Genomic DNA, 14,837 nt, shown 5'->3' on the forward strand with positions numbered 1-14,837 from the left:
TGGGTGTTTGTGTAGGGTCGCGGTGCCCCGGGGTTTGTCTGGGTCTCGCGCCTCAGGGGAAAAGGAGGGGTTTGTGGGGGGAGCCTGGTCTCTGGGGCGGGGCACCTAACGCCCCGACTGGCGCTGCCCGCAGGTGGAGCAGACAGGGACAGAACCCAGGCGTCCGGGCCTCCACACGCAGAGGGGCGGAAGGGGAGGTGGACGAGCCCTGGCTCCGCCCCTGAGGCAAGCCACGGGGACCCCTGTACGCACGCGCAGCACACTGCCGGGGGAAGTGCTTCCGCCCCGCACTGCCATGGCGGCTCCGCATGGGCTCGAGCGGGCGCAGGTTGGCCGGAAGTGAGGCTCCGAGCCCCTGCGCCGGCCGCGCGCTTGCCGCCTCCCGCTCGCCATGGCCGGGATCCTGTTCGAGGACATCTTCGACGTGAAGGATATCGACCCCGAGGGCAAGAAATTCGACCGGGGTGAGCCAGGCCGGGCCCTCCCTTCCCAGGGGCACCTCCCGCCAGGGCGCGAGAGGGAACAGCCCCATAACCCCCCACCCCAGATCTGGGGCTGGATCGGGACCCAGGCCCTAGGGGGGACAGCTACATCACTCCCCCGGATCAGGGGCTGGATCGGGACCCAGGCCGAGAGGGGACAAGCCCATAACCCCCCTCCCCCAGATCTGGGGCTGGATTGGGACCCAGACCCTAAGGGGGGCAGGCCCCTTAATCCCTTCCCCCCGGGTCCCCACGGGGACAGGTTCCATAACCCCCCGACCCCAGATCTGAGTCTCAATTGGGATTGAGGCCCTTGAGGGGACAGGCCCCATAATCCCCTTCCCCCAGAATCTGGGGCTGTATCTGGACCAAGGCCCTAGAGGTGAAAGGCCCCATATCTCATGTGTCGCTGGCTCGGCTCCTTCTCTTCCAGTTTCCCGCCTGCATTGTGAAAGTGAGTCTTTCAAGATGGACCTAATCCTGGATGTGAATATACAGATCTACCCCGTGGACCTGGGTACGTATGTAGGGTGCTCGCAGGCTGGCAACTGATAATCCCTGTGACAGGCAGCACCTGCTGAGCAAGAGCCAGTTGCTGGCAGAGGTGCCCATAACACTGAGGGCTTGTCTAGCCAGGATACAAATTCAAATTAAGGAAAGGTGTGCATCTGAAGTGTATGATTTAAAGTGCAGGAAGCCCTCATGTGCATGCTGCCGTTCTGAAGGAAAGAGGCCTTCGATGCATTCAGTGCATTTAATTAATTAGGTCCAGTGGCCACAAACAGCTGTGATGTGAGGAGAGCTGCTCTTCACCTGCCTGACAGCTCCATGACGTCTGGGGTCCGTGCTACTCAGAGTGCATCACCTGGCACCTGGATGTGCTGCTGCGTGTCCCTGATCACCCGTCTCTGGAACTGGGCGCCCTGAATATTTTGTGCCCTGGTGACTGGCCGGATCGGGCTAGGAGCCAGTTCACATGTGGCTCGCTCATCTTTGCCATCGAGCACCTTTGGATTAACATACAGCTAGGACTCCTGGTTGCTCCCTTTCCCCTGCCCTTGTGTGCATGGGATCATGTGGCCTGTGACAGGTGTGGCTGTGAGCAGCTGGCCTCCTTGGAGGCTCGCCTTTTACCTCCTGCTCTCTACTGTGTGTTTCAGGGGACAAATTCCGCCTGGTTATCGCCAGCACCTTGTATGAAGATGGGACCCTGGATGATGGGGAGTATAACCCCACTGACGACAGGCCGTCCAGGTAATGGGGCAGGGAGCTGTAACACAGCAGGAAGTAGCCAAGAATGCAGTAGTGTCTGGTGCAGTCCTCCGTATGAATTCCCCGTGGGGTGGGTATGGTTAACTCTCGTGGGGATCCGAACTGGCTGAGGACAGTGAACAAGGGGGTACCGGCAGTGGGGAAAGCGTGGCGTTGGGGAGCTGCCCTGGGTCAGCGTCACTGCCTGATCGCTTTGGACTGTAAACACCTGGGAGAAGGGGCTAACGAGTTCCCAGCCTTTGTCTGGTGGAGTCCCCTTGTGGGCAGTTGGGCACTGCTGTCTCTCCTGGCGCGTGTGCTTGGTGCCTGCTCTCTTGTCCTGCCCCCGTTCACTTTTCCTCTCTGTCTCTCTGTTTTCCTTCTCATCTTTCACTTTTATCCGTCCTCTGTTTATTTTTTGGTTTCTAAATTCTCATGTCCGTGACTATTTCTACATCATGGCTGTTGTATCCGAGCAGCCCCTACCTGTTCTTGGCGGCCCTGGTTCTGTAGCTCCCTCTCCCTATTCGCCAGGGGGTTACTTGCTGCTTGGGCTGGCAGTGGCCACTGGTGGCTCCCTAGGGCTGGATCGCACGTGCTCCATGTGTGCTGTGGGGGCAGAGGCCAGACTCTGCTTATGTGGCTGGCTACATTCAGGGCCATTGCAGGAGTGCAGAGGGCACCAGGTGGCTTTCCAGGAACCATCTGGTGCTTTACCCTGATGGATGTTTGCTTTGGGCAGGAGGGCCAGGTCCGTGGGTGTGCGCCTCTCTCCACCCCCGCTCTCTTGTTGCACGCAGGGCCGACCAGTTCGAGTATGTGATGTACGGGAAGGTGTACAGGATTGAGGGAGATGAAACATCCACGGAGGCAGCCACACGCCTGTAAGTGTCCTGCTTGCCCCTACCCCCCGTGCCACTCCCCTGTTGTCCACGAGAGGTGGTGCAGTTCTGTGCCCCTCCAGAGCGCGGTGCCCGGAGCCTGGGGTAGTCAAGGGAGGGGGCAGCATGGTCCTACACAGAGTCGCTAGTGGATCCCTAAGGGGAACACCGGGACACTGAGCTCTGCCCATCGCACTCCTCTCATCTAGCAGGCTCCTAATTCCCAGAGGTGAGTAGCCAGGGGCTCCCTTTAGCCCCGAGGGGGCCCTCTGACACCGGGGAGGTGAGCAACTCTGGCTGCCTCTTGGCTGCTAAGGCTTCTGGAGCCTGGGTGTGATGCCCCCTCCCTGATCCGTGGGGATCTCACCTCTGCCCCTCTCCCGCCCTAGTTCTGCCTACGTGTCCTACGGGGGGCTGCTCATGAGACTCCAGGGAGACGCCAACAACCTGCACGGCTTCGAAGTGGATTCCAGGGTTTACCTCCTGATGAAGAAACTGGCCTTCTAACCGCAGGGGGCCGAGCCGCCGGGGACTGCGGCTGCACCTGGGACCCCGCCTCACACGCAGGCTTTGCAAATAGACACGGCCTTGCTGGCTGGGACTGGGACCCGTGTAGGCAACGGCCGCTGGATTTCAGCTCCTTTGGCCCATCTGGACCCTCTGGAGGGATGCATGGCAAAAGCCTGCACCATTTCCAGCAGGCCCTGTATTTTGTGGCCTCTATGTTGGCTGGGCGCAGGACAGGGAGCCGTTACTGAGCCAGCCCTACCTGGTTCTTTCCTAGAGTGGGTGCTTCGGATTTGTCTCTGCTTAGATCACGCTAGCACGTGTGAGACCGTAACATACAGTGACACAGCTAAAACCGCTGGTGTTTAAGACGGGGAGTTCACCCCTGTCCGCACCCTGGCTTCTTGGTGCGCAGACGTGACTGTTTCAGGCATCGCCGCACTAGTGACACTGGAAGGTTTCCTTTGGGACTCTAAGGGCTAGCCACTTCATTTTGTCTCCACGTTGACTCTGCTCTTGTCCTCCATTACCCACGCTGGTCATTTCTGGCTAGATCCAGACCATCACCCTAGGTTACGGACTGTACAAAGTTTTGGGGCCCGCTGCTTGTCCAGCCTCAATAAAAAGGGGAGAGGGCTCCCCCTGCTGGAGAACTTGTGATCCAAGTCTTCTAACACAGGGGGTGGCCCTTAGCGACCAGCCACCGGTAGAGTTTGGCCAATGTAGCTATGGCAGTAAAGGGCCTCGGCGCCGGCAAAAAAGGGCTTTTGCCAATAGAGGTTTTTGTTTGAGGGACTGGGACAAGCTCTGCCGGCCCACGAGCTCGTGCCCTTTCTGGTGGAGGGAAGGCCTAGAAGCCAGATGCAGAGCCGGTGTAACCAGACACAGCTCTGTTGAGCATACTCAGCCTCGCTGATTTCATTCGGGGGCTGAATCCTGGCCCTTAGATCCCTCTCTGCTGCCTGGAGTTTGAGGTGTGAATGGCCCTGAAACGCCAGTGGCCAAGGAGAGCTGTCGCCTGTAGCGTAGACGTGGCCTTAGTCTCCTTAATGCTGTCTCCTTCCATTTAATTCAGCCTAGAAATTGCTGCAGGGTAGGGGTAAGAGGGGAGATACCTGCGAGATGCGCTAGCCTTGGAAGCGGGCCAGGCTAGGAGAAGGGGTGAGAGCCAGCTCGGTTTCTGGGAAAGGCACCTGTCTGCTTGCTGTTCCTGCAGCAGCCACAGGAGGGCGCTGGATACCTCATTCTCAGGGGAGGGTGCAGCACTGCCTGAGCAGGGCCCTGCCTCCAATGCCCCACACACACACTCCCCCCTCCCCCGAGCGGGACGGGGAGGTGGGTGGAAGAGAGTCTGTTTCTCACTGAAGTCCCCAGAATAAGGCTGGCGCCCCCCTGTGCATGGGCCCCCAGCGAGCAGGCCCCTGTCCCCGCGCTAACCCCGATCGGTGAGCTTTGCCCCCTGCTAAGCAAGATCACAGGGCTCTTTAGAAAAATAAGCTCTTTAATCGTAAGATGTTTTCCCGGTAAAAGACGCCTGCCCCCTCCCTGATCCTTAACTCTAGCAAGCAGCCCGAATCTGTCTCCTTTCCACCGCCACAGTCGTGCTAAACAGTGAGTGCTGCATTACCCTCTGTGCAGGGAGGCTGGGCTGGGGTGAGACCTGGGGGCATGGGCCGCAGGGGCGTGTACCCGCAAGTGCGTAAGTCCACAGCTGCGTTCTGCCAGCTGGTCCCCTGGCACAGCAAGTCCCCCACCCCTGGATTACGCAGTGGTCGGCTGGAGACAGGGCTGATGGATGAGCAGTGAGTTTTCTCACATGTGCCCTGGGGCAGGGACGAGTCTGCGCGTGTTGCATGTGTGTTGGCTGGATTCAGAGGCCCTATGCCAATGAGTCCTGCCTCGCCGTGCACCCACAGGAGCTCCTCCTCGGAGGGCAGGGTCCTCTCCCTTTCCTGGGATGTGCAGAGCTGAGAACCGCATCCTTTGGCCCCTCCCAGTCTCAGGGCCAGGCCCCTTTTTGCTCAGCTCTCAAGTCTTCGCTGTGGGTCGACATTCACCGACCCAGTAGTGGGGGGCCTCTCTAGGGCTGAAGGAGCCCCCTTTCTTGTCCTCTGCCAGCTGTTAATGTCCTTGGGCGTGATCTCTCCTCTGCTCCAGCAAGGCCCTCTCTGCCCTGCTCTTCCTCCCCCATCTCTGGAGAGTGGGGGGCCAGGATTTGCTTCCTTCCCACCCTGTCTCCACCTGTGGTCTGGTGGACACCCCCATCAGCAGGCAGGACTTTCACTGTCCCCTTGAGGCAGCCGGGGACATGGGGTGCTTGGGGGCTCTGGCACCCCCCGGCTTCCTTCCCGGCAGAAATCCTTTGCCAGGTCATGGAACAGGAAGCGCAGCTTGCCTTGCACGAGCTGCCGGTAGACCAGAAATATCACACTGGGGTGGCTCTGCAGCGTTGTCCGGGAGGCGCGGTCCGGCTGCCAGGCGCTGACCTGTCCCAAGACAGAGAACGGGCCCTCAAACAGAGTGCTTCCCCCGCCCTGAGCAATCCCCGGCGGCGTCCCCATTGCCACCCGGGGCCAAAGCTGCAGCTGGGACTCCAGGCTTAGAGAGGAGCAAGGTGAGCTCTTCACCCTGCTGGGCTGGGCAGGGCTGATGGGGACAGAGGGCCAGGGGCAAGGCTGGGCTGGGCAGAAGGGGCCTCACCTGCCAGCTGAAGGTCTGCAGGAGCAGGAGGAAGGAGTTGGCTTTCTTGTAGAGCTGCCCCAGGAGGGCAGCCGCACACTCCTGCCTCACGTGGCCCTGCGCAGCGCTCACCGCATCCACCAGCAGCGCCAGGTCACAGAGGATTTCCTGCCTTTTCGTCTCATTCTGACGGGGACAGAGAAGGGGGGGCGGTGAGTGCCTGAGCCCAGTGCTGCAGGGGCTGGGGCCCCCGAGCCGCAGGCAGGGACTAAGGGGTGAGAGCCCTCAGCCCTTCCCATGTCTCCTAACCCGGCAGCATGACGGGAACATGGACGCTGGCATCACCCCACCAGCAGGGGGCAAGGGAGCAGGACTGCCCTCTGCTGAGCCCATGGGCAGCGGCCAGCAAAGGGACAAATATCCCCCTCCCCTCCGGGACTCCTCTCTGTGTCTGCTGCCCCCTCGAAGGTGGGCTGAGTGATCATCTTCCCCTTCGTGGCCAGGGAAGAGCTGGAACTCCTGGGCTGCAGCTGCTAGAGATGCTCCCCACCCCGCGCCTGTCCCCAGGTGCCCCCGACCTCACTCACTGTCTTCGTTTTCCATTCCCGGAGGCTGAAGTCCACCATGGGCAGAGGAAGGGGCTGGGTTAGTGAGGGGAGCTCCTGGCACTGGCTCTATGGGGAGAGGAAGTGGAAAGCACTGAGACAGATGCGGACAGGCCTAGGAGAGCCCAGCCCGTGAGGCCGGCTCTAGGGGCAAGAGAAGGAATTAGCACCGGCTCCGTTAGGAGGAGCGGAGGCAGCGCTGGGGCTGTGCCGCATAGATGGCCAGGCAAGATATTTCCCTGCCTTCCTTCCTCTGAAGCTTGTGTGATCCCAGCCTCTCCCAGCAGGGGGCAGGGCAGGCACTGGCTGTGGGGGAGCTGCCAGCTACTCCAGTCCCAGCCTCTTCCAGCAGGGGGCGCTGTAGGGCACAGGGTATGAGCGCTGGCTGTGGGGGAGCTCCCAGCTACTCCAGTCCCAGCCTCTCCCAGCAGGGGGCGCTGTAGGGCAAGGGTAGGAGCACTGGCTGAGGGGGAGCGCCCAGCCTCTCCCAGCAGGGGGCGCTGTAGGGGAGCTCCCAGCTACTCCAGTCCCAGCCTCTCCCAGCAGGGGGCGCTGTAGGGCAAGGGTAGGAGCACTGGCTGAGGGGGAGCGCCCAGCCTCTCCCAGCAGGGGGCGCTGTAGGGCACAGGGTATGAGCGCTAGCTGTGGGGGAGCTCCCAGCTACTCCAGTCCCAGCCTCTCCCAGCAGGGGGCGCTGTAGGGCACAGGGTATGAGAGCTAGCTGTGGGGGAGCTCCCAGCTACTCCAGTCCCAGCCTCTCCCAGCAGGGGGCGCTGCAGGGGGTAGGGCAGGAGCGCTGGCTGTGGGGGAGCTCCTGGTTAGCTGGGCTGGAGCGTGTCTCCTTACCACTCTCTTCTCCATGTCCTTGGCTTCGCTGATGTATTTCTGGATCAGCCGGTTGTCGCAGACCAGCCGGGCCGGGCTCATCCTGGACAGCTTGATGTGGAGGAGGAACGCTGTGAGGAGCAGCAGCCCTGAGAGCAATCAAAGGGAAAGACAGCATGGGCCAGACTTCCCTGCGGGCAGAGCCCAGCCCGGAGACCTGCGCGCCCGCTCCATGGAGAAAAGCCCCCATCCCATCCAAGGAGAGCTGTCCCCACATGTCACCCCCAGAGGTCTGTTCTTGGGCCATTCTCCGGGGCTAGCACAGGACAATTGTCCCGTCTCTAGTCCCCTGGGGCTCTTACCTGACCACTTGCTGGCCCTGTCTCAGTTGCCCTCTCCTGTTTTTCGTGGCTCACCTGCCCCCTCCCTGCAGCCTGTGGGCGCCCCATTGACAAGTCTCATGCTGGGCCACATGTGCTTCTCCAGCTGTTTCTCCTGCCATCTCCTCCTTCCTTGGGGTAGTCACACACCCCACCCACGACCTGCCGGCAGGACATTGATTCACTTGTCAGCCCTGAGGCCGGCGCTTTAAGTCAAAGCAAGCTGCACTCCAAAACTGAGCCAGTCACCCCTGGCCCACTGCTGGGCACCAGCCTAGCTCCCTGCCCCACTGGGAGTGGGATCACCCCCTCCTCCTACCCTGCTCTGGAGCATGGTCTAACACGTGTGAAACTGCTCACGCTCAAACTCGGGCCTAAACTTTAACGCCACCAGCCTAGCTCACGTTAAAGCCCACGCTGTCTTGTCTACACAGCTTTGATCCCTGGCTAGCCAAGACCAGGGCAAAGGAGGGGCTGGGCCTGACCGCGCCTGTGTGGGCCCCCCATCTCCATTCACCGCTCTGCACGGTGGCCGTAAAATGCCATCAAACCCAAATTCTCCGATACCCCCACCTACACAGGTGTAAATGACCCACGGTGCCAGGCAGGGCAAATTGGGTCCTGTGGGAAAGCTGTCTCTTTCCAAAGCAAGTCGAGTCTGGGGAGGGGATCTGCCAGGCAAAGGGGTGGCAGAAAGGCAAGGAGCAGAAACAGAGCAAGAGGGAAACATCTTCCTGGAGATGCCCTCTGACCCCAGCAAGGGGGCCGGCAGGCTGCGTGGATGGATTAACATGTGCATTGCACCACAGGTGGCTAGGGCATCTCCGGACAGAAAGCTCCTTAGTGGTGGTGACTGGTGTGTTGAACTGGTCTAGAGTGGCGCCTACAACCCTCTACCAAATCAGGCCCTGCTGCGCTCGGCGCTGTACAAACACACTGAGACAGTCCCTGCCCTGATTAGCTCACAGTCCAAGCAGACAAAGGGTTGGGAGCAGAACAGAGAGGAGAGGTGACTGGCCCCAGGCCCTGCAGCAGGTCCGTGGCAGGACCAGAACCCAGGTCTCCTAGCCCAGGGCCCTACCCACCAGGCCATATGGCCGATACTGGCTAAGGGGCTTTGGAAGGACAGTGCAGGCTGAAAGACAGCGTGTTTCCAAACAAAAGCCATTCCCTGCACTGCTAACTCCTGGAGAGTAAGCAGTTCATTTCCCTCCCACGTGCAACCGCTTCACCTTGGGCAAGGCAGTGTCCCCCTGCTATCCCTGCGCTGTTTCACTTTCCGTTTCTCAGGTGCGGGAAGGCGGCAGGGGAAGGCGGAGGCCAACTGAGACGATAGTGGAACAAATGTGAATATTACAGCCAAAAAAATATGGTAAAAGCCTAAAAGGACGTTACAGTTGCAAAGTCAAGCCCTGCAGCCTTCTGTCACGGGGTCCCCGGGCGATGCTCTGGAGCTGCTCCCCACAAACCCAGTCAGGACTTTGGGGAGCCTCCTCTCCCTCGGAGCAGACCGTCTTCAGGGCAAGAAGCTCACACGGCTTCACCTCCTGGGTCTCTCCTGGGAGCATTCAGCATATGCCCCTCCGTGCGCTTCCCACAGCGAGTCCGCCCTGGCGGGGTCCTGGGGAAGCCAAAGGGTTCTGCACCCCCCACTTCGCAGTCAGACGTGACTCTCAGCCAGCCAGTAAAACAGAGGTTTATTAGATGACAGGAACACGGTCTAAAACAGAGCTTGTAGGTACAGCGGCGAACGGGCCCCCTCAGCCGGGTCCATTATGGGGTTCAGAGAGCCAGACACCCACGTCTGCCCTCACTCCTAGTCCCCAGGTAGCTCCAACTCTGAAACCCCCTCCAGCCCCTCCTTCTCCCGGCTTTGTCTCTTTCCTGGGCCAGGAGATCACCTGATCTCTTTGTTCACCTTTAGCTATTTCCTTGCAGGGGGGGAAGGGGCCCTGGCCATTTGTTGCCAGGGAGACAGAGTGTCAGTGATTTATGCACACTGGCCTTTCCCCACCACCTAGAGACTTAAGAAATGCATAGGGGAAACTGAGGCACCCACACAGTATTCAGAGGAAACATTAAGAACAGTCCCACTTCGTCACACCTTCCCTTGGCCATATGCGCTGCGGGCGTCACAGCTGCTTGCTGACAACAGGAATGGTGAGACGCAAGACTGCTGGGATCAATTCCAGAGGGAAGCGTGATCTAGTGGTTACAACCCCTTCTTTAACAGTCCACCCAGCATATACCCACTGCAGCCTGTCTCTGCCACCATCTATCTATATCCCCCCACACACGCAGTCGATCTCTGTCCCCCACTCCTTGCCCGTCCCCTCTCTAACAGATTCTCTGCCCCCTTCTGCAGCCAGTCTCCCTGCACCCCCAATCCTCCCTCCTCTGCATCTGTCTAGTTCCCCCGCTGGCAGAGCACCGAGAGCATCTCCTTAGAATATCAGGGTTGGAAGGGACCTCAGGAGGTCATTCTAGTCCAACCCCCTGCTCAAAGCAGGACCCATCCCCAGACAGATTTTTGCCCCAGATCCCTAAATGCCCCCCTCAAGGATTGAACTCCCACCCCTGGTTTAGCAGGCCAATGCTCAAACCACTGAGCTATCCCTCCTTGTTCTCAGGCCACAGCTGTGGATGCCATAGCGGCCACTAGGGTGACCAGACAGCAAATGTGAAAAATCGGGACGGGGGTGGGGGGTAATAGGAGCCTATATAAAACAAAGTCCCAAATATTGGGACTGTCCCTATAAAATTGGGACATCTGGTCACCCTAGCGGCTGCTGATGTCCAGAGCAACAACTGCAGGGAAAGGCCAGCCGAGGGCGGCAGCATGCTCATTTGCCCTCTGGGGATGGCGTCTGGCTGCAGCCTGGGCACTGGGTAGGAGCTGCGAGGGTTGGAGCATGCTTAGTGCAGATGGACTCTTTGGGGAATTTAGCTGCCAAACTCGAACAAAATCTCTTTTGCAAACTGAGATTTTTCAGAGGCTTATAATGTGGCCGAATTAGGGTTGGTCTTCACGGCGTCAGCAAAAGGCAAATCACTCCCACCAGGGCAACCTCTCTGCCAAATCTCAAAGCCCTACTCCAAAGCTTGGGGGCGCAAAAGCTTCCCAGCCAAACACTTGCAGGCATTTTTTTAACCTGGGCAAAACGACATCTTTTCCTCTAATCTAACCGCAGAATCATTTTAGCTGAAACTTTCCCAAAAGATTCAGCCGGAGGCAGACCCTGGGCATGGAAAATTTCATCCCGAGTGGTTAAAGTGTGGCGTGGGAGACCATGAGTGATAGGCCACCAGCTCCCTCTAGAATTAGGGGTTCTATGCCCTGAAACGTTGGACCCAACCTACTTGACAGTGCCCCTTGGCAGGAGAACTGCAAGTATCCACCGCCAAAGTGAAATGGGGCCATGTTTCCTGCTGGGCTCCATCCCCAGGAAGCAGGGCAGTGATAAGGGAGGATAAATGGCTTCCTTTGCTGGCCGTGTGCATCGCACTCCCATCCCGCTGATAAGGAGTGTTTGCACCGCGAGCGACTCTGGACGCAGGTTCCTCTTGGGTGGCCTCGGCACAGACGCGGACGGGCTCTACGTCGAGGGCGGCGTCACATATGGCTCAGAGCATTTCGGGGAATGCCAGTGTCCTCTGTACACTGCGTCCTGGGAACCCCCGCCCCGCCCCAGGCAGCCCCAGCTGCAGGATTCCCCCAGGCAACCACCAGAGGCAGCGACGGCTCCGACACCGCTCTGCTGGGGGCCGATTCCCTGCACTCGGAGCCCTGGGTCTCTAACAGAGACACACTCGTTCCAGCGGGAGTCCTGGGCTCGGGACAGGGGTTCTCTGGCTTGGGGGTGAGTTCGCTCCGCTCGGCCAGTGAGTCTGGGAGCTCAGGAGCCTGGCGCCTCCCCTTGAGTCCCCTGGGAGAGGCTCCCCGCTACTCAGCTGTTTTGAGCATCCCAGGCCTTTGCTCTGGTGACCCTGCCCTGCCCATCACCCCCTGTGACGGAGTGGGAATGTTCTTAACGTTTTCTTTGAATACTGGTGGGTGCCTGTGACGCAGCAGGGAGTGGGGAGTGTTGGCCTGGGAAGGTTGCAGGGGAGTTGTGCTGCGACTGTCTATATTGGGGATGGGAGACTTTGGTACCTGAGCAGGTAACATGAGAACCCAGGAGGGGGCTTGGAGATCAGGTGACCTCCTGGTCCGGGAAAGAGACAAAGGGAGAGGAGGGGCTGGATAGTTTCAGTTTGGAGCCTGCTGGGAAAATGGAGGGGAGGCCAGACAGACCTCCTGGCCCCCCCAGAAGGACCTGACTAAGGGGTCCTGCTTATGCCTACAAGGTCTGGTTTGGACTGTGTTCTTGTCGTCTAATAAACCTTCTGTTTTACTGGCTGGCTAAGAGTCCGTCCCCATCACCCCCACCAGCCCTGCCCCGCCCCTGCATCCCCATCACTCCCCATCCAGCCCTGCCCTACCCCTCTGTCCCCATCACCCCCACCAGCCCGGCCCTGCCCCTCCGTCCCCACCAGCCCTGCCCTGTCCCTCATTCCCCATCACCCCCATCCAGCCCTGCCCTGCCCCTCCATCCCCATCACCCCCCATCCGGCCCTGCCCTGCCCCTCCATCCCTATCACCCCCCGTCCGGCCCTGCCCTGCCCCTCCGTCCTCGTCCATTCCCTGCCCCTTCATTGCCACCAGACCCACTTGGCCCCTGACCCTCCCTTCCCATCAGCCCAGCCCTGCCCTCCTGTCCCTGTCAGCCCCACCAGTCCCCCCCTCCCCCCATCCCCAGTGCCCTGGAGCGTGAAAGCCTCCGACACATGGACAGGTTGATCCCACTCGCCTCGCGTCTGGTCCGTGTGACGGGAACAAAGTTGTGCGCCCAGCAGGGCCTGGCCTGCCCCCTCTGCCCCCTGTTGGCCCTCGGTGCTGAGGCTGTTTGAAGCAGGGGCGGGCAGGTTGGGGATCCCCTTTCCTGAAGGACTGCGAGTGGGTGAAGCAGTGAGAGACGCCCCATCCCGTCAGCCCGTGGGAACTGGGTACTCTGTGTGACCCGGGGGCTGGAGGGCAGTCTGTGGCACCCAGGGGCATGCTACCTAAGCCCTGCCCCCGGGGGTTGTGCTCCGCGACAGGGGGCACTTGGGATGTCTCGGGCCAGCACAGTCACTGAGGGACCCAGCCAATAGCTCTGAGCCCTACATCCCCATGCGGGAGAGGCCAGCAAGGGCTGCGGCCTCATCCCCGCAGTCACGGGCACAGCCCTGGACCCCAAACCTAGCAGGGCCCCCTCTGGGGCTTTGTCTCTCCCTGCCCAGGTGTGAGACTCCACCCCCCTCGCCGTGCCCAGCCTTGGGGAGTGTCGCGTCCCAGCCCAGCACTCACTGTTCAACTCCATGCTAAGCTGGCCGTCTCTGCACTGCATCTTCCTCCCCGGGGCCAGCGGCTGCTCTCCTGCTCCCGTCCGGCTTCCATTTAGGGCAGCTTTCGCCCAGGCTCTTGGCGGGGCACGAGGACCGGACCGCGGGGCAGGGGACGGGAGAGCCCCCGAGTGACGCCGCACGGCTCCCACTGCCGAGTGACCACACCAAGGCTTCCTGTTGTGCTGCTCGACCTCCGAGGAAAGGCACTGGGGCCCAGAGCACGAGCCCTTGGGAAGGCTTCCTGCTTCCCCCGGCTTCCTCCTTGGCTCGCCGCGCTGGAGTCCTGCACACGGGCTGGGATCTCAGAGGCAGCCACCTCGCTGCGCTCACCCGCTGGCGCGCGATACGGCTCGGGCCGTGAACCGGCCCCACCAGCTCCCCCGCTGCACGAGCCGGGCGAGGAGCCGGGCGAGCCTCACTTCCCGCTGGGACTGCGTCTCCTGCCCACCGGCTCTCGCAGCACGGACTGTAGAAAGCTCAGCGCCCCAAAGCGTGAGCGGCATGCAAGCTGGGGGCCCGGCGCTGGCTCCCCACGGCTGGCGGCCCGGAAGGGTGTCTGCTTTGGGCTGCACAGCTGGCTGGTTCCCCCAGAAAGCCCCAGCGATCCAGCCAGGAGGTCAGGGTTCAAGGGCTGCTCTCGGTACACCTGGAATGGAGACGGTGCAGTCAGTGAGCAGAGGAGGGAAATTCCAGCTCTCTGGCAGACCTGCTCCCAGCATCCCCTTCACTCCCCCTGGCACCGGAGTCCTGCCTGTGGGCTCAGGGCTGCAAACCCCATCCCCACCCCTGCAAGGTCCCCTAAGTGACACACAGAGATGCTGATGATCCTGCCCCAGACCCCCAGCAACCACCATCCACAGGAACACACATGCATCTGCCCTGGGAGCTCTAAGGGGCCTGTTACCCTCATATCTGTGTGAGCCATGTCGGGTTCACACTAATGCAAAGAATGGGCAGCCCCATTTCCAGCATCCCCAGAGCTACCCCCAGCCTCGTCCCTGGGCTTTCTCACCTGCTCGGCTCCTGCTGCCCCATAGCCCTGCACCCGAGCACCATCAAAGTGCCTCCAGGCGCTGTCCTCTGCACTGGGCCCCTGGGGCATCTCTGGGGTCACCCTTGGACTCAGTCATCTGCCCCAGTGGGGGCGCAGGGCAGAGCTGAGAAGATTCACGGGAAGGAATCGGATTCTAGGCACCAGACCTGTGCTCAGCCAGCCAGGGAACCAAGCTGATACCATGTGACCGGCATGTCCCATCCAAACTAGCCAGACTCCCCGCCACGAGCGGCTGCTGGAAAATCCTGTGCTGTATCCAGACCAGGCGCAAACAGCCAAGTAGTCCGTGCAGTGGGGAGGGGGCACACAGCTCTGGGGCGGGGCTGGGAGGTGTGAGCTTTGGGGGCAGGACCTACTGGGGCTGGGAGCCCAGAGCAGATTACAGGTCAGGAAGGGGCAGGGGAGGAATCTGGAGCAGGCACAGAGCCCCCAGGCCCAGGGGGCAGCTGGTGGAATCCTTAGGGCCTGGGGAAGGGGCAACTGTGGGGCAGGGGCCCAGGCCTAGGGAAGGGGCAGCCGCGGAAGACGGGCATGAGCCCAGTCCCGGGGAAAGGGTGGCCACAGGAGCCAGACAGGGCCCAGGCCTGGGGAAGGTTGGCTGTGGAAGCCAGGCAGGGGCCCAGGCCCAGGGAAGGGGCAGCCTGGGAGCCGGGCGGAGCCCAGAGAAGGGGTGGCCGTGGGAACCAAGTAGGGGCCCAGCCCGGGGAAGTGGTGGCCTGCGGGAGCCAGGCAGGGGCTCTGCAGGG

General features: G+C 61.0%; 2 protein-coding genes across 2 annotated transcripts; one reads left to right on the forward strand and one right to left on the reverse strand.

Annotated features, from left to right (window-relative positions):
* Positions 1 to 276: 276 nt before the first annotated feature.
* Positions 277 to 3,208, forward strand: POLR2H (RNA polymerase II, I and III subunit H). Its single transcript, XM_065410678.1, has 5 exons — positions 277 to 464; positions 916 to 999; positions 1,643 to 1,736; positions 2,534 to 2,617; positions 3,004 to 3,208. The coding sequence occupies exons 1-5, from the start codon at positions 392 to 394 to the stop codon at positions 3,119 to 3,121; spliced, it is 453 nt and encodes a 150-aa protein (XP_065266750.1). The 5' UTR covers positions 277 to 391; the 3' UTR covers positions 3,122 to 3,208.
* Positions 3,209 to 5,385: 2,177 nt separating this feature from the next.
* THPO (thrombopoietin) lies at positions 5,386 to 13,012 on the reverse strand. Its single transcript, XM_065411435.1, has 5 exons — positions 13,000 to 13,012; positions 7,252 to 7,379; positions 6,388 to 6,474; positions 5,822 to 5,986; positions 5,386 to 5,607 (listed from the first exon to the last, which is right to left on the reverse strand). The coding sequence occupies exons 1-5, from the start codon at positions 13,010 to 13,012 to the stop codon at positions 5,386 to 5,388; spliced, it is 615 nt and encodes a 204-aa protein (XP_065267507.1).
* Positions 13,013 to 14,837: the final 1,825 nt, after the last annotated feature.

Source organism: Emys orbicularis, chromosome 9, assembly GCF_028017835.1.
Source record: "Emys orbicularis isolate rEmyOrb1 chromosome 9, rEmyOrb1.hap1, whole genome shotgun sequence".
NCBI lineage: Eukaryota > Metazoa > Chordata > Testudines > Emydidae > Emys > Emys orbicularis.